This window comes from Coregonus clupeaformis, chromosome 26 (genome assembly GCF_020615455.1).
Source record: "Coregonus clupeaformis isolate EN_2021a chromosome 26, ASM2061545v1, whole genome shotgun sequence".
Classification (NCBI taxonomy): domain Eukaryota; kingdom Metazoa; phylum Chordata; class Actinopteri; order Salmoniformes; family Salmonidae; genus Coregonus; species Coregonus clupeaformis.
The window spans coordinates 186,481-205,000 of NC_059217.1; the positions used below are offsets into that span (position 1 = coordinate 186,481).

The window sequence follows — 18,520 nt, forward strand, 5'->3', positions numbered from 1 at the left end:
GTCTGGCCCTGCTGCCTTGCAAATGTTAACCTGTTTAAAGGTCTTACATCAGCTACGGAGATGCATGGTTCAGTATTCCTTGCCTCGAAGCGAGCATAGAAGGCATTTAGCTCGTCTTGTAGGCTCGCGTCGCTGGGCAGCTCGTGGCTGGGTTTCTCTTTGTAATCTGTGATAGTTTGCAAGCCCTGCCACATCCGTCGAGCGTAGTAGGATTCGATCTTAGTCCTGTATTGACACTTAGGCTGGTTTGATGGCTCGTTGGAGGTTGTAGCAGGATTTCTTCTAACTTCCGGATTAGTGTCAAGCTCCTTGAAAGTGTCAGCTCTAGCCTTTAGCTCAGTGCCGATGTTGCCTGTAGTCAATGGCTTCTGGTTGGGGTATGTATGTACGGTGGGGACGACGTCGTCGATGCACTTATTAATGAAGCCGGTGACTGATGTGGTAAACTCTTCAATGTTATCGGATGAATCCCGGAACATATTCTAGTCTGTGCTAGCCAAACAGTCTTGTAGCTTAGCATCCGCTTCATCAGACCACTTCCGTATTGAGCGTGTCACTGGTACTTCCTGTTTGAGTTTTTGCTTGTAAGCAGGAGGATAGAGTTATGGTCTGATTTGCCAAAGAGGGGGAGGGATGGCCGTGTATGCGTTTATGCGTGTGGAGTAAAAGTGATCTTGAGTGCAGCTGCATGTGACCCGATTGTAATGCCCGTGGTAAATTTGCGGATATCCCTATGAGGCTAGTTAGGGACCATTGGTAAATTACACAATGTACATGGGAAAATAAAATATTGTGTTATTTATTGACGGTCCGTAACTAGTCCCGGAGATAGGCTATCCAAAGTCAAACCAACTATGCCACGGTCGCACACCAGCCGGCTAAAGCTAATTGGCAAAATAATTTGGCTAACTTTCCATCCTGCGAACACACATAAGAGCCACCCACATTAAACCACACCCCAAAACCAACTCACGTTTAAATTCAGTCATGGCTGCTAGCATTTCTTTATGAACCAAATCTAAAACGAGGCCAAATCAGGAAGTTCATCCGCCCTTTAACTGAATTATCACAATACACCTCTGAGGTGTGTGTGTGTATGTGTGTGTGCATTTGTGTGCACACATGTGTGCGTGAGCACAAAACTAGAATGTTTTGTGTAACATCTGTGACTGCATGAGGAGGAAAGGAAATCAATCTTTCTGCAGTAGATTTCTACTTTCTTACCGTAGTTACTGCAGTAGGGTTGTCATAGTTACTGCAGTGGAATTGTCATATAGAAATTTAGTTACTGAGGTTTTGTTCTTCCCCTACTGCCTCTCTTATCAGTCCTCAGGTCAAACTCTCCAACCCTGTCCCTCTCTGCAGTACACTGCAATTACCCACACTGCCCCTAGATGGGGACAAGAGAGGTCAAAGTTGATTGGTTGGCTGGGAGGCAGGTGTAGAAGGCCTCACATGGGTGGTCAGGCGGCAGTACCAATCTCTCTCTCTCTCTCTCTCTCTCTCTCTCTCTCTCTCTCTCTCTCTCTCTCTCCCTCTCTCTCTCTCTCTCTCCCTACTCTCTCTCTCTCTCTCTCTCTCTCTCTCTCTCTCTCTCTCTATATATATATATATATATATATATACATATATTTTTCCATCACTCTCTCTCTCTATATATATAAAACATTTTTTCCCATCTCTCTCTATATATATATATTTAAAAAATTACATCTCTCTCTCTATATATATATTTAAAAAATCCATCTCTCTCTATATATATATATAAAACATTTTTTCCATCTCTCCCTATATATATATATTTAAAAAATTACATCTCTCTCTCTATATATATATATAAAACATTTTTTCCATCTCTCTCTCTTCAGTCTTTGTTCTTTTAACGTTTTCTTTCTTTCTCTCTGTTCTGAGTTTGAGTGCTGCTAGCCTGTGTTCAGCGCAATTCCTTTCTTTGTAAGCACTTTCAGGCCCGCTATCTTCCACTACCCCCTGCGTCTCTCCCTCTCTCCAACTGCCTATTCCCCTCTCTCACTCTCACCCCCCACCACTCTCTCTCTCCCTCTTTCCCATGGTTTTGATGGGGGCAGATTTCTCTTATGTGAGGGCAGTTTGCACCAAGATGCAACTAAGTTAACATCATAAGGCAAAAACGTGAGTGTGTGTTTGGGTGTGTGTGTGTTACAACAAGGGTGTGTGACGGTAGTATTGAGAGTGAGTGAGAGAGAGAGAAAGAATGGATCATTGGAGGGATGAGGGATGGAGGGAGGGCTGCATATGGGAAGCAGAATAAATCCTGGTTTGTAGTTCCCCACAGCCTCCCATCCCTCTCTGGCATGGCTCCGATCTCTCTTGACACCTTTAAACAGACCTGCTGTCGCTCTGTCTCAGCAGCACACAGAAATGTGTAGGAGAATGTGGCATGGGTCTGTGTGTCTTTGTTTATGGCCCGGTGCGTCAATGTATTTCTGTGCTTGTGTTGGGCTGTGTGTGTGTGGTGTGTGTGTGTGTGTGTGTATGTGTGTGTTGGCCTGTCTGGTACAGATCATCCAGGTCAGTCCCTGTCTAAGTGGTGGTAGGTATGTGGCAGTAGCAGCAGTATTGATATTACATAAATCCATCTCAGCCCATCTGAGCTCTTAAAATAATTATCTGATTCTGCACATTATGAAACATTCATGGACCTACGGCAGCCAGGGCATGTCTCTGTGACAGAGAAGATGAGCTAGAGTCTGCAGTGAGACCACACACAGTCACACATGCGCATGCGCACACACACAAACACACACACACACAGACCTACGGCGACATAGAATGTAAAAGCTAGAGTCTGCAGTGCAGTGCTAGACTGTGTGTGTGTGTGTGTGTACTGTGTATACCTGTGAGGGGTGTAAGAAGGGCTCAGGCGAGGCCAGGTTGGTCTGCACAGACAGGCTCTTCTCCAGTAGTGCCCGAGGGAAGCCCAGTCTGTCAAAGGTGCTGCGTTTCCAGTGGTAATGCCCGTGGTGCCCGTCGCTCTGCGCCAATGCCTCGTCCTCACTAAACGCCCTCACCACCGGGCCTGGCAGGGGCAGGGGCACCGCACCGTCGCTCTCGTACCCGTCTTTAGACCCACCTCCATGGGCAGAGCCCCCGGCCGAGCCCCCTCCCCCCGGGGCTGAGTCCCAACTGGTCCTCTGCTTCATCACCTGCTGGGCCTCCCATGCCAGCCTGGCCTGGTTCATCACCGCCTCCGACAGGGTCCCTGACATTGGCCCTTCCTCCCGGTCCCCCCCACCACCCCCTCCACAACTCCCCAGCTCCTGAGGCAGGGAGGGTTTCCGGGTCTTGCGTTCGCGGTTGTCCCCGGGCGCAAAACCTTCTCCTCCTGCAGACCCACAGAGGGAGAGTGAGTGGTGCTGACTGGAGCTCCAGGACATAGAGTCCTCATAGAGCAGCCTCTGGCCCCCGCCTTCGCCCCCCTCCCCGTAGTCCAGCAGCAGCCGGGGGTCCCGGATCAGACTCTGGCTGTGTTGGAGGGTGTAGGATCCCCCGTAGGAGCCCCCATATCCCCCCGTGGAGGAGGGGGTGGCCGTGGAGGTCCCGTAGCGAAGGAGCCGGTCGGATGTCTTAAAACGCGGGCTGGAGGAGGACTGTTGGAGGAAGAAGAAGAAGATTACTTTATTTTCCAATGTACAACTGATGCCAGCATCTCTCCAGTTACCGTCACACTTCCAACCACACTTTTCCCTGTCAGACATGGGATTTGAACCAGCAACACTCCAGTTGCTGGCCCATCTCTCTAACCTTTGGACTACCTACCTGTTCCACATAGACTAGCTGTTTGACATACTCCTTCCCTGCAGGGCTGTACTCCAGACTCTGCGTCTTCTCTGGACACTTCTGTCTTGTCAGCACTAGCTGACCATAGGGGGAGTGGCTTTGTTTGGGCGAGTGGTAGAGGGGCGTCCCCGAGGAGGGCTTTCCCCGGGTGGGGGACTTCCCTGAGCCGTACAGCAAGGAGGAGGAGTCAGAGCTCAGGTGGCGCATCACATCCGTGGGAGGTTCCTCGTAGATGGGCGGGGGCTGGTACTATAATAATAATAATAACAATAATAATAATAATAATACATTTTAGTGTCCTACAGTCAAGGACAAGTTCAACTTACATTAAAAAGTATATTAACATAAAAGTGCAAGTGAAGTCAAATCTTAGTGTACTTAAATCATAATGCAATTAAAATGAATCAAAAGACCAGACGAAACAGGACTGATACATACGGATAAAGGGAAAGATACAAAAAGGCAGGCAGAACAGAGTCCATCACAAGACATAAGCTAGCTAAAAGGTGTGTTTCAAGGTGTTTTATGAATGTGTATCTGTAACTGTGTTGCTGGAGTGTCCTACCTCCGAGGGGGGCTCCTCATAGAGGGGGGGTTCATAGGCATAGCGGGGGGAAGGGGGCTGTGAGTCAGCCGAGGAGCGCCGGTGGGTCCCTGTTCCTCCGCCCCCTAGCTCCGCCCGTTTTAGGAAGGGTGACTGGTTGCGGTCAACATAGAGGATGGGAGAGCCGTCTGGGGCGCCGTCAGGGGGGGCGGAGCCTCCAGAGGATCGGCGGGCACGGGAGGCTGTGCCGGTGCCGGGTGCAGGGACTGGAGTAAGGGTGGAGGGGTCGCAGGGGGAGTAACCATTCCCCTGGTGAGAAAGGAAGCTGGGTTCTCTGTCTGTCACCTTGATCAGCATCCTCTCCTTAGTACCTGTGTTCCACCTGAATGGAGAGGTCCTGAGAGAGGGAAGGGAGGGGGAGGGAAGAGAGAGAGTAAGTTCATTATTCCATTTGGCAGCAGGGACAGAGCGATAATGAGCTGTCAGGTGTGATTCTGTTCAGTTCCTGATGTGACTGATGAGAAAGATTGTTGTGTCCAAAGTAAATCCTGACAAAGTTGTAACACAGACATACACAGTGAGGCAGTTCAACACAGCATTTCAACTTTCCCATAGATGAGTTAGTGGTTGCAACAGAACAGAACACCCAGAGACAGGAGTGAAACCCCTAGCCTGGTCCCAGATCTGCTTGTGCTCTCTTCCCAACTCCTGTGGCGTGACAATGACCATGGGAGTTGGCAGGACAGCTCAAACAGATCTGGGACCAGGGTGTGAAATACAGATGAACTGGTGCTGCTGTCAGTCACAAAGAAGACATGACTGCAACATCTGGACCCGCTGCTCAGGAGACTGGAAACAAAGCTAATCATGGTGTTCTAATCAAATATTGTTGAAGTGTATTGTTATGGGTTGTTGTAATGCAATATATAATAATAATAATAACAATAATAATAACAATAATAATAATAATATTAATAATAATAATAATAATAATAATGATAATGATAATAATAATAATAATAATATTAATATTAATATTAATAATAATAATAAAATGTTTTATTGTCACATTCACCAGATAGGTGCAGTGAAATGTGTTGTTTACAGGGTCAGCTATAGTAGTACGGCGCCCCTGGAGCAAATTAGGGTTAAGTGCCTTGCTCAAAGAGAGTGGTGCCATTAGGCCTGAGCTGAAGCCCCGGATGTTTTTGACCCAGCACTGAACCTTTTGATGGTCTGATATGAGTTTCCATAACCACACATCACTTGTGCTATACAGTATATTTAAAACATTTTTTTACTGACAAATGTTAAAGACAAAAATACTATATACTGAGCTAGGCAGTAGCAGGCACCGCAAGAAGCCCCTGGAGTGACGCGATGCCTGCTGTGATTGGTCGAGATTTCACAATGCAGTGGACCACTCACGTCCCTTGACCCCTCCCCCACCCCTACAGCACCAGCGGTTCGATGTCAATGTCATCACTCAGCAAAACGTCCGTCACTCAGTCAAGAGTCTACATCACAGTACAGAGCAAATATGGATATTCGGAACTTCTTCCGAAAGAGTGGAGAAAAAAGTGAACAGGTTGAGCAGGTTGAGGCAACAGTGAATGAGGTGGAGAGGGCAGAACAGACAGAAAGTCAAAGTGCAGCAGCAGCAGCAGAGTTAGCCACAGGTTTTTGCATGGTTGGTGGTAGCTAATTAGCTAGTCTCCCTCAGCATAAGGGTTGGCTAATGCTAATAAGCTAGCATTAGCGCTCAGCATCCTTAAGCTATTGGGTGTCAGTCAGAGTTAGTTAACAGTATATTTAGTGAATGGGCAAGCTAAGGATGTTGATATAAGTCATGATATTATTTACATTTTAGTCATTTAGCAGACACTCTTATCCAGAGCAACTTATAGTTAGTGAGTGCATAGATTATTTTTTATAGTTTTCATACTGCCCCCCCGTGGGAATCAAACCCACAACCCTGGCGTTGCAAACACCTTACTCTACAAACTGAGCTACATCCCTGCCAGCCATTCCCTCCCCTACCCTGGACAATTGTGCGCCGCCCCATGTGTCTCCCGGGCGCGGCCGGCTACGGCAGCGCCTGGATTCGAACCAGGATCTCTAGTGGCACAGATCGCAACGCGATGACATCTACACAGTGCCCCCCTGTGGACTGAAGCTGAACTTTACTACAACATTATATTTAACCCTGTTTAAAATTAGCAATGTTGAGGTGGGAGAACTGACAAAATGAAATTAATCATAGAGGTCTTATAAACTATTCCATTCTACAGGTAAACATGCTTGGCTCATGTCCGTTATTTCCATATTGGATATGTAACTATTTGTAAAAAAACGTGTCCATTGTTAAATTGGTGACATTATTTCATTGAGCTTTTATTTTTATTGCTCTTTTTATTCACTTTGCTACTTACTTTTTCTATTGTTGTTGCATTGTCGAAAGGTTAACCTGCAAGTAAGCATTTCATTACACTTGTGTACTCCATGCACTGTATATCATGTGTATATAACATTTATACATGACGAAATGAAATGAATCATTGAGGTCTTATAACTTATTCCATTCTACAGGTATTTTTTTTTGGCTCATGTCTCTTTATATTCATATATCCAAGGGGCTATGTAGCATCTTATCTGTCATTGTCACGACTCCCTCCGAAGCTGCCACCTCTCCTTGTTCGGGCAGGCTTCGGCGTTCGTCGTCACCGGCCTTCTAGCCACTGCCGCTCCTCATTTCATCATTCCATTGGTCCTGGAAGGGGCCTGCCATCCGAGCACTTGACAGTCGACCACTAGGGTCCGGGTTCGTTATGGAAGTTACAGCACCAGTCACTATGGTTACGCACAAGACCCATAGAGAGCAAATAACCTTTTTTATAACTGAGTCTTCTGATTTCCCTGTTGTGTTAGGTCATCCCTGGTTAGCACTACACAACCCCACCTTTTCATGGCCGCAGAGGGTTCTCACGGGGTGGTCACGAGAGTGTCAGGGTAGGTGTCTAGGTTTTTCCGTTGGTGCAACCACGGTGGAAAGTCCAGACACTACCTCCACCGTGCGCATTCCCCCCGACTATCTCGATTTGGCGCACACGTTTTCCAAAACGCAGGTGACCAAATTACCACCTCATCGGGCGAGGGATTGCATGATAAACCTCCGGGTAGACACTGTGCCTCCCAGGAGTCATGTGTATGCCCTTTCGCAGGCTGAAATGGAGGCGATGGAGACGTACGTCTCCGAGTCCCTGCGTCAGGGGTTCATACTTCCCTCTACTTCTCCCGCCTCCTCGAGTTTCTTGTTTGTGAAGAAGAAAGACAGAGGTCTGCATTGATTACCTGTCAAGGGCTGATGTAATGTGGTGTGGGAGTCAGGCGCAGGACACCGAAGCTTAGTCCAACAGTCTTTACTAGTGAAACACTAGGCAAAATACAATAACGGCCTCAACACAAAACAGAGGCGAGCGATTACGCAAACTGTGCGTAAACAACGAAAACAACAAACATAGAGAAACACGCAGCACTAACGGACAAGCGTAACAATAACACACAAACTAACCAACACAAAGCAGGCAATTTATAGGACACATAATCAGACACAAACGGACACAGGTGCAATAGACAGACAAAACCAATCTAACATCGAAACATCTAACGGAGGTAGCTAGTACTCCGGGGACGGCGAACGCCGAAGCCTGCCCGAGCAAGGAGGAGGAGCAGCCTCGGCAGAATCCGTGACAGTACCCCCCCTTGACGCGCGGCTCCAGCCGTGCGCCGACCCCGGCCTCGGGGACGACCAGGAGGACGCGGAGCCGGGCGCGTGGGATGACCACGGTGGAACTCAGTCAGGAGAGATGGATCTAGGATATCCCTCCTAGGCACCCAGCACCGTTCCTCCGGACCGTACCCCTCCCACTCCACGAGATACTGGAGACCCCCCATCCGACGTCTCGAGTCCAAGATGGTCCTGACCGTGTACGCCGGAGCTCCCTCGATGTCCAGTGGGGGCGGAGGGGTCTCTCCTATCTCACCTTCTTGGAGTGGACCAGCTACCACCGGCCTGAGAAGAGACACATGGAACGAGGGGTTAATATTCTTATAATCAACAGGCAGTTGTAACCTGTAACACACCTCGTTCAATCTCCTCAGGACTTTAAAAGGCCCCACAAACCGCCAACCCAGCTTCCGGCAGGGCAGGCGGAGGGGCAGGTTTCGAGTCGAGAGCCAGTGCGTACTCGATCTCCCGGTGCGTACACCGGACCCTCACTGCGGTGGCGATCGGCGCTCGCCTTCTGTCGACGGATGGCCCGCTGCAGATGGACATGAGCAGCGTTCCACGTCTCCTCCGAGCGCCGAATCCACTCGTCCACCGCAGGAGCCTCGATCTGGCTCTCGTGCCATGGTGCCAGATCCGGCTGATACCCTAACACACACTGAAAAGGGGTTAGATTGGTGGAGGAGTGGCGGAGAGAGTTCTGTGCCATCTCTGCCCAGGGGATATACCTTGACCACTCCTCCGGCCGGCCCTGGCAATAGGACCTCAGAAACCTACCCACATCCTGGTTGACTCGTTCTACCTGCCCATTGCTCTCTGGGTGGTAACCCGAGGTAAGGCTCACCGAGACCCCCAAGCGTTCCATGAACGGCCCCCAGACTCTGGAGGGGAACTGGGGACCTCGGTCAGACACTATATCCTCGGGAACCCCATAGTGCCGGAAAATGTGGGTAAATAGGGCCTCAGCGGTCTGTAGGGCAGTAGGGAGACCCGGCATTGGGAGGAGACGACAGGCCTTGGAAAACCGATCCACAACGACCAAAATGGTGGTATTCCCCTGGGAGGGGGGAAGGTCGGTCACAAAATCCACCGAAAGGTGGGACCATGGTCGTTGTGGAACGGGGATGTAACTTTCCCCTGGGCAGGTGTCTAGGCGCCTTACACTGGGCGCACACCGAGCAGGAGGAGACATAAACCCTCACATCCCTAGCTAACGTTGGCCACCAGTATTTCACGCTAAGGCAGTGCACTGTCCGGCCAATACCGGGATGTCCAGAGGAGGGTGATGTATGAGCCCAATAAATAAGGCGATCACGAACCTCGAGCGGAACGTACATCCGCCCCACAGGACACTCTGGGGGAGTAGGGTCGGTACGCAATGCCCGCTCGATCTCCGCATCGACCTCCCACACCACCGGAGCCACCAGACAAGACTCCGGCAGTATGGGAGTAGGCTCAATGGACCTCTCCTCTGTGTCATACCGCCGGTACAGGGCGTCTGCCTTACTGTTCTGGGACCCTGGGATGTATGTGATCTTAAAAACAAACCGGGTCAGGAACATGTTCCACCTAGCCTGACGAGGGTTCAATCTCCTAGCTGCCCGGATGTACTCCAGGTTACGGTGGTCAGTCAGAATGAGGAAAGGATGTTGAGCCCCCTCAAGCCAATGCCTCCACACCTTTAGTGCCTGAACCACAGCTAACAGCTCCCTGTCCCCTACGTCATAATTACGCTCCGCCGGGCTGAGCTTCTTAGAATAGAACGCACAGGGGCAGAGTTTGGGTGGCGTGCCGGACCGTTGCGACAGGACTGCCCCAATACCGGCCTCGGACGCGTCTACCTCAACTTGGAATGGTAAAGCGGGGTCCGGATGCGCCAGCACCGGGCCGAAGTGAACAGGTTCTTCAGTTTAACAAATGCCCTGTCCGCTTCAGCTGACCACTGCAAACGCACGGACCCCCCTTTAGCAGGGACGTAATGGGAGCTGCCACCTGTCCAAAGCCCCGGATAAACCTCCGGTAGTAATTAGCAAAACCCAAAAACTGCTGCACCTCTTTTACAGTGGTTGGAGTTTGCCAATTACGCACGGCCGACACACGGTCAACCTCTATCTTCACACCAGACGCGGACAACCGATAGCCCAAAAAGGAGATGGACTCCTGGAAAAACAAGCATTTCTCTGCCTTGACATACAAGTCATGCTCCAACAGCCTCCTCAACACTCGACGCACCAGGGCTACATGCTCGGCTCGTGTAGAAGAGTACACGAGGATGTCGTCGATGTATACTACCACACCCTGCCCATGCATGTCCCGGAAAATCTCGTCCACAAAGGATTGGAAGACTGAAGGAGCATTCATTAACCCGTATGGCATGACGAGATACTCGTAATGACCCGAGGTGGTGCTAAATGCTGTTTTCCATTCATCCCCCTCCCTAATGCGCACCAGATTGTACGCGCTCCTGAGATCCAACTTTGTGAAGAACCGCGCTCCACGTAATGACTCCGTCATAGTCGCAATCAGAGGAAGAGGGTAACTGTACTTAACCGTGATCTGATTGAGACTACGGTAATCAATACACGGGCGCAAACCCCCGTCCTTCTTCTTCACAAAGAAGAAACTCGAGGAAACCGGGGAAGTGGAGGACCGTATGTATCCCTGTTCCAAGGACTCGGCTATGTAAGTCTCCATAGCCGCTGTCTCCTCTTGAGACAGGGGATACACACGGCTCCGCGGAAGTGCCGCTCCTGTTTGGAGATCTATCGCACAATCCCCCTGTCTATGAGGTGGCAGCCGTATTGCCCTAGTTTTGCTGAACACAAGTGCTAAATCCTCATATTCAGGGGGAATGCGCATTGCGGGCACTTGGTTCGGACTCTCCACCGAAGTCGCCCCTAAGGAAACACCTAAACATCTCCCTACACACTGGGCAGACCACTCCATAAGAGCCCTCTGTTGCCACGCAATGGTAGGATCATGGGCGCTTAACCAGGGAAGCCCCAGCACCACGGGATACGCAGGAGAGTCGATCAGATAAAACTGAATGATCTCCTCATGACCCCCCTGCGTAGTCATTTTAAGTGGTGCTGTGACTTCTCTGATCAACCCCGACCCCAGTGGCCGGCTGTCTAGGGCATGAACATGAAAGGGGGCTTCCACCGGCCGAAGGGGAATTCCTAACCTAGAACAAAATTCACGATCAACAAAATTCCCAGCTGCACCTGAATCTACTAGCGCCTTATGCTGGGAATGAGGTGCCACCTGTGGAAATCTCACAGGTATACACAGGTGACCAACAGAGAGCTCTGGGTAAGTGGGGCGCCTACTCACCTGAAATGACTCCCCAGTGCGTGGCCTGTTGTCCCCTCCCCCAGGAGACCCTCCCCAGCACCTAGCCGCAGTGTGCCCTCCACGGCCACAGTTGGTGCAGGGGACGGCCCCCCCTCGGGTTCTCTCTCCTCCTCTCCCTAGCGCCAGCACCCCCGAGTTCCATGGGAATCGGCTCGGAGGTGCTGGAGGGCGGAATGGACGACCCCCATTCGGGACGTCCGCGGGTAGCCAGCAGGGTGTCGAGACGGATGGAAATGTCCACCAACTGGTCGAAGGATAGGTTGGTGTCCCTGCAGGCCAGTTCACGACGAACGTCCTCTCGTAGGCTACACCGATAATGGTCGATGAGGGCCCTCTCATTCCACCCCGCATCAGCCGCTAAAGTCCGAACTCCAGGGCGAACTCCTGTGCTCTCCTCTTCCCCTGTCGGAGGTGGAACAGACGCTCCCCGCCGCCTTCCCCTCAGGTGGATGATCGAACACAGCCCGAAAGCGGCGGGAGAACTCCGCGTAGGTGATGGTGGCGGCGTCTATTCCCCTCCATTCGGCGTTGGCCCACTCCAACGCCTTGCCGGATAGACAGGAGATGAGGGCGGAGACGCTCTCGTATCCCGAGGGCGCCGGGTGTATGGTGGCCAAGTAGAGTTCCACCTGCAGTAGGAACCCCTGACACCCGGCTGCAGTACCATCATATGCCCTCGGGAGCGAGAGCCGAATGCCACTGGGTTCCGGTGCTGGGAGAGGAGGACTGGCCGATGGTGATGGTAAGGTGTGCGACGGCGTGGGCACCTCTCCAGTAACCAAACGGCGCAGAGTGTTGGACACCTCGTTCATGGCGGCCCCAAGTTGCCGGATCATGGTGTCTTGATCGCTGATCCGATCTTCCAGCGACTTGGGTGCCGCCGCTGCTCCTGCTGACTCCATTTGGTGTGTTATTCTGTCAAGGGCTGATGTAATGTGGTGTGGGAGTCAGGCGCAGGACACCGAAGCTTAGTCCAACAGTCTTTACTAGTGAAACACTAGGCAAAATACAATAACGGCCTCAACACAAAACAGAGGCGAGCGATTACGCAAACTGTGCGTAAACAACGAAAACAACAAACATAGAGAAACACGCAGCACTAACGGACAGGCGTAACAATAACACACAAACTAACCAACACAAAGCAGGCAACTTATAGGACACATAATCAGACACAAACGGACACAGGTGCAATAGACAGACAAAACCAATCTAACATCGAAACATCTAACGGTGGTAGCTAGTACTCCGGGGACGGCGAACGCCGAAGCCTGCCCGAGCAAGGAGGAGGAGCAGCCTCGGCAGAATCCGTGACATTACCGAGCACTGAACAAAGGAACAATACGGTATAGTTATCCTATACCCCTCATTCCATCTGTGATCGAGTCAATGCATGGTGTGCGCTTCTTCACAAAATTAGATCTCCGGAGTGCGTACAACCTGGTGCGTGTCCGAGAGGGGGACGAGTGGAAGACAGCATTCAGCACAACCACGGGGCATTATGAATACCAGACCTTTGTGAACGAGGTTTTTCGGGACATGCTTGGTCGCGGTGTAGTGGTCTACATCGATGACATTCTGGTGTATTCCGCTACGCGCGCCAAGCACATGTCCCTGGTTCGCAAAGTGCTGGCCCGACTGTTGGAACATGACCTTTATGCCAAGGCAGAAAAGTGTCTGTTTTTCCAACAGTCCGTCTCCTTCCTCGGATACCGCATTACCACCTCAGGTATGGAGCTGGAGGGAGATCGCATTTCAGCCGTGCGTAATTGGCCGACTCCAACCACAGTTAAGGAGGTGCAGCGCTTTACTGGCTTTGCCAACTACTATCAGAGGTTTATCCTGGGCTTTGGCAAGGTCGCAGCTCCCATCACATCTCTGTTGAAGGGTGGGCCGTCCCGGCTCCGCTGGTCTGCTGAGGCTGACAGGGCCTTCAGTAACCTGAGGGTTCTGTTCACCTCATCCCCGATACTGGCCCATCCCGATCCATCACTACCGTTCGTAGTGGAGGTGCATGCGTCCGAGGTAGGGATAGGCACTGTCCTATCTCAACGCTCGGGGGCACGCCACCCAAGCTCCGCCCCTGTGCCTTCTTCTCTAAGAAGCTCAGTCTGGCGGAGCAGAACTACGACGTTGGTGATCGGGAGCTGTTGGCTGTTGTCCGAATCCAGACCGTGTGGAGGCACTGGCTCGAAGGGGCGAAGCACCCTTTCCTCGTCTGGACGGACCACCGTAACCTGGAGTACATCCGGGCAGTGAGGAGGCTGAACCCTTTGCCAGGCCAGGGGTGCCCTATTCTTCACCCGAGTTTTGTGAGGGTTGTGGTCGTGACTGCATCGCCACGTTAATGAAGGTAGGGTTTATTTCATTAATGCGACCCGATCCTAATGCCTGTGGTAAATGTGGGTTGACTTTGGATATCCCTATGAGCTAGTTAGGGACCATCGGTAAATTACACAATGTACAAGGGACAATATGTTAAAATTCAAATAGCTCCAAATTTCAATGACTTAAAAATCTCAAACCAACTTAAAATTGTAGAAATGTATAGACAAATATTGAAAGCATTTAATTAGAAAACTAAAAGATGTGCAACATGAAAATATTGTCTCATTTACATTGTGTAATTTATTGACGGCCCCTAACTAGCCCCGGAGATCAGGTCGCACACCAGCTGACTGAAGCTAATTGGCTAAATAATTTGGCTAACTCTTCCCACCTGCGAACATCCACCTGCGAACACACTAGACACCCACATCAAACCACACCCCGAAACCAACTCATGTCTGAATTCAGTCAGGTTGCTAGCATTTCTTAACAAACCAAATCTAAAACGAGGCCAAATCAGGAAGTGCAGTCGCCCTTTAAAACTAACTAATGACATGTTGCACCTATACCTTGCTACCTTTCAGATGAGCCAAGGAGGAGGACAGATAAGAACAGCAGGCCAGTGGAGCACTTAGAACAGCAGCAGCCAGGGGCAAATGGTAGGGAGGATGATTTAAGTGACCCAGACACGGGTCCAAAACAAGTTACGCTACCCCAGTATCCCCTTGACTGTTTTGGATTGCAAAACTAAAGAGACACACCATACAAGACACAGATACAGCAATAGAATAATAGGATATGATGGAGAGAGACACCAGAAGAACAGAACAGGCCATAACAGAAAGGATAGATAAGGAGACAGACAAGACACAGACAGCAACAGACTAGACCCAGAGAAAGTGACAGAAGAGGGCAGATGGAGAGAGAACAGAGGTGGGTTGAGCACACAGTAGAGTGTATCACTTCAAGCTGCTCTATAGATTCTAATTAGTTTTATTTATTTGCACAAACTATAAGAGGTGAAACACAGACAGTGAAAAAGTAAAACATGGTTTACAAAGAGTTTCCAGGTGAGGAGGAAAAAGCCTGTGAAATTACTAGAAAAACACTTGTTTACTTTTACACTTTTTACAACCAGGGCAGGACGAGAGAGGAGGGTAGACAAGAGACAGCAACAGAAGAGGGCAGACAAGAAAGACAGCAACAGACAACACTTAAAGCTGCTCTATGGATTCTAATTACTGCACAGTGTGTGGGTGTGGGTGTGTGTGAGAGTGAGAAAGAGAGAGAGAGGGTGTTTGGGTACTGTGGGATTCTTTAATCAGTTTGGCTCATTGGACAGGTCAGAGTCTACTGTATGTCTGAAGTTGTTGAATGGTTTTTGCCAATACACTGTAGATGTATGTGTTCCAGAGTATAGAGTGTTCCAGAGTAGAGAGACCCACAGTAGCTACTGTAATTGAGTACTGGCAGTGTCTGCTGTGGCAGGTGGAAAGGTGCAAGTTACCTGAAAAATATCTAATCTCACAATGTTCTAATCTCTCAATGTTAATCTCAGAGTGCACCAACTTCATGCATTTAGCTGTTGAAATTCCTTCTTTTTTTTGCAGGGGGAGAATGCCCCCCAGACCCCTCTACTGGCTTGGTGCTAAGCCCCCAATGTTTTAAAATCTTAGATGCCCCTCAAGGACACATCAACACATTTTTCACCTTGAGTGTTTTTCAGTAAACAGCCAACAGCAGAGAGAAACTGTGAGAGAAATATAAATGATGAGTTTTAGGAGAAAGGGGGAGAGACAGCGAGATGGAGGAAGGGTAGGAGACAAGGCAGATAAAGAGAGATGGAGGGGAGGATAAAGGCAAAGACAGAGAGAGAGAGAGAGAGAGAGAGAGAGAGAGAGAGTAGGGTGTGAAATTGATTGCAGCATTGGCCACCCTTGTCTTCAATAGTTCCACGCTCTGATGCCCAAGGCCACAGCTGAATACTGGAGTGGCCAATGAGTGTGTGTGTGTGTGTTAAAGGGGGTAGGATGAAAGATTACAGGGTTGTGTGTGTTGGGCTGGACCATACTTTGCTAGGAAGCCATTTGACACACAGCCACCTCTCTTCTCTCTCTCATTTCCTCGCTCACCCTCTCCAACTCTCCTCTATCATCTCTTGATCTCCTTCCTGGCCACTCTGTCACTCCCAGTCACCTTGGCTTCTTCTCTTTCCATGTCTCCTTCTCTTCAGCTTTTTAAATCTCCACCTCTCTCTCTAGAAAGCCACTACAAAGTGAACATTGTTCTTCCTCTCCCCATCCATAAATTATTCATAGACAATCGACCTTCAAATCAATTTACACATTCTCTCCCCTCTCCTTTATCTCCCTGCTGAGGGACCAAGCGGCCTTTAGCAAGCACAAAATGACAGGTTTCCCATTGCATTTTCTATTTACACTGTGTGTGTGCGTGGCTTCCACTCCTACCTGGAGGGTTACCTGGCTGGATTTGTTGCTCTCATGTGTATTGACCAGCCACTGTAATGATTTAATTAACACAATCAATCAATGTGATCAACCAACCCATAACCAACCAACTCTTAAACTGAAGTCAAATTAAAGGGGAATTGGAGGCCAGCATCATTTGACGCACATCTGACACACAGGGGCCGCAGGTAGCCTAGCGGTTAAGAGCGTTGGGCCAATAACCGAAAGGTTGCTGGTTCGAATCTCTGAGCCGGCAAGGTGGAAAAATCGGCAGTTAACCCTGAAGCAAGGCAGTTAACCCTGAACAACATCTGCTCCCCGGGCACCGATGATGTTGATTAAGGCAGCCCCCCCGACACCTCTCTTATTCAGAGGGGTTAAATGTGGAAGACACATTTCGGTTGAATGCATTCAGTTGGGCAACTGACAAGGTGTCCCCTTTCCTTTCCCATATGTACACACACTAAATCAAATCAAACCGAATGCAAAAGGTGCAGACCTTACCGTAAAATGCTTACTTACAAGCCCTTAACCAACAATGCAGTGTTAAGAAAATATTTACTAAATAAACTAAAGTATATACAGTACCAGTCAAAAGTTTGGACACACCTACTCATTCAAGGGTTGTTCTTTATTTTTACTATTTTCTACATTGTAGAATAATAGTGAAGACATCAAAACTATTAAATAACACATATGGAATCATGTAGTAACCAAAAAAGTGTTAAACAAATCAAAATATATTTTAAATTTTCAAATAGTCACCCTTTGCCTTGATGACAGCTTTGCACACTCTTGGCATTCTCTCAACCAGCTTCACCTGGAATGCTTTTCCAACAGTCTTGAAGGAGTTCCCACATATGCTGAGCACTTGTTGACTGCTTTTCCTTCACTCTGCGGTCCGACTCATCCCAAACCATCTCAATTGGGTTGAGGTCGTGGGATTGTGGAGGCCAGGTCATCTGATGCAGCAATCCATCACTCTCCTTCTTGGTCAAATAGCCCTTACACAGCCTGGAGGTGTGTTGTGTCATTGTCCTGTTGAAAAACAAATGACAGTCCCACTAAGCCCAAACCAGATGGGATGGCGTATCGCTGCAGAATGCTGTGGTAGCCATGCTGGTTAAGTGTGCCTTGAATTCTAAATAAATCACAGAGAGTGTCACCAGCAAAGCACACCATAACACCTCCTCCTCCATGCTTTACGGTGGGAACTACACATGCGGAGATCATCCATTCACCCACACCATGTCTCAAAAAGACACGGCGGTTGGAACCAGAAATCTCCAATTTGGACTCCAGACCAAAGGACACATTTCCACCAGTCTAATGTCCATTGCTTGTGTTTCTTGGCCCAAGCATGTCTCTTCTTCTTATTGGTGTCCTTTAGTAGTGGTTTCTTGCAGAAATTCGACCATGAAGACCTGATTCACACAGTCCCCTCTGAACTGTTGATGTTGAGATGTGTCTGTGACTTTTTCTGTGGACCTCAAGGTCAATACCCACAATCCATCTGGGGGATGGCCAGTGTGACCGTGACAAACCAGTCTCTCTACTTAATGACCTAGAATCAACCTGCCCAACATAGAGGGGACATACTGACAGAACATTGTATTGAAATTGGGTATACGAAGTATGAAGTATGTTAATGGTGTGTGTGTACGTGTGTGTGTGTGGAGAACTGTCTTTTTCCCAGCTCTGGCAGGGACAGGAGCATTGAACACATTTAAGGAACAGGAGCAGAAAACACATTTACAGGACACTGCGACCCCGGCCAAGCGTTTCCACCAATCACAGAAGACTGCAGCAGATTACAGCTAATGAGCAAAAGACAGACTCGTTAGAGAGAGAGAGAGAACAAGATTAATTGAATGAAAGGGGGAAGAGGAGGAGAGAGAAAAACTGAAGGTGAGTGAGAGAATGAGTAGATTTGAATGAGGAGGATAAATGGGTCAATCAATAGAGAGAGAGAGAGAGAGAGAGAGATAGAGAGGGAAGAAAAAATGAGAGAGAGATGGGAAAAGAGAGAGTGACAGAGAACCTGCAGGATTTGTCTTTGTGGTCAGGGCATAAAATGTACTTTTTGGTCCACCACCCACTGTGGCAGGTAGATTAAAAAATCTACCACCAACTCATATCTTTTACCAGCAAAATATTTTTTTGTCGCTACAGTTACACCAACAAAACATAAAAAAAATGGTTGATCATGCTTTGTAATAT

The 18,520-nt window shown here is 49.2% G+C and overlaps 1 protein-coding gene across 1 annotated transcript in view; it reads right to left on the reverse strand.

The window, feature by feature from the left end:
* Window positions 1–18,520, reverse strand: part of LOC121540039 (rho GTPase-activating protein 39) — a 183,711-nt gene that overhangs the window by 45,184 nt on the left and 120,007 nt on the right. The window contains exons 3-5 of the mRNA XM_045207614.1: window positions 4,385–4,760; window positions 3,799–4,068; window positions 2,877–3,629 (exon numbers count right to left, since the gene is read on the reverse strand). Coding sequence (XP_045063549.1) covers window positions 2,877–3,629; window positions 3,799–4,068; window positions 4,385–4,760 — 1,399 coding nt within the window. The remainder of the gene's footprint in view (window positions 1–2,876; window positions 3,630–3,798; window positions 4,069–4,384; window positions 4,761–18,520) is intronic.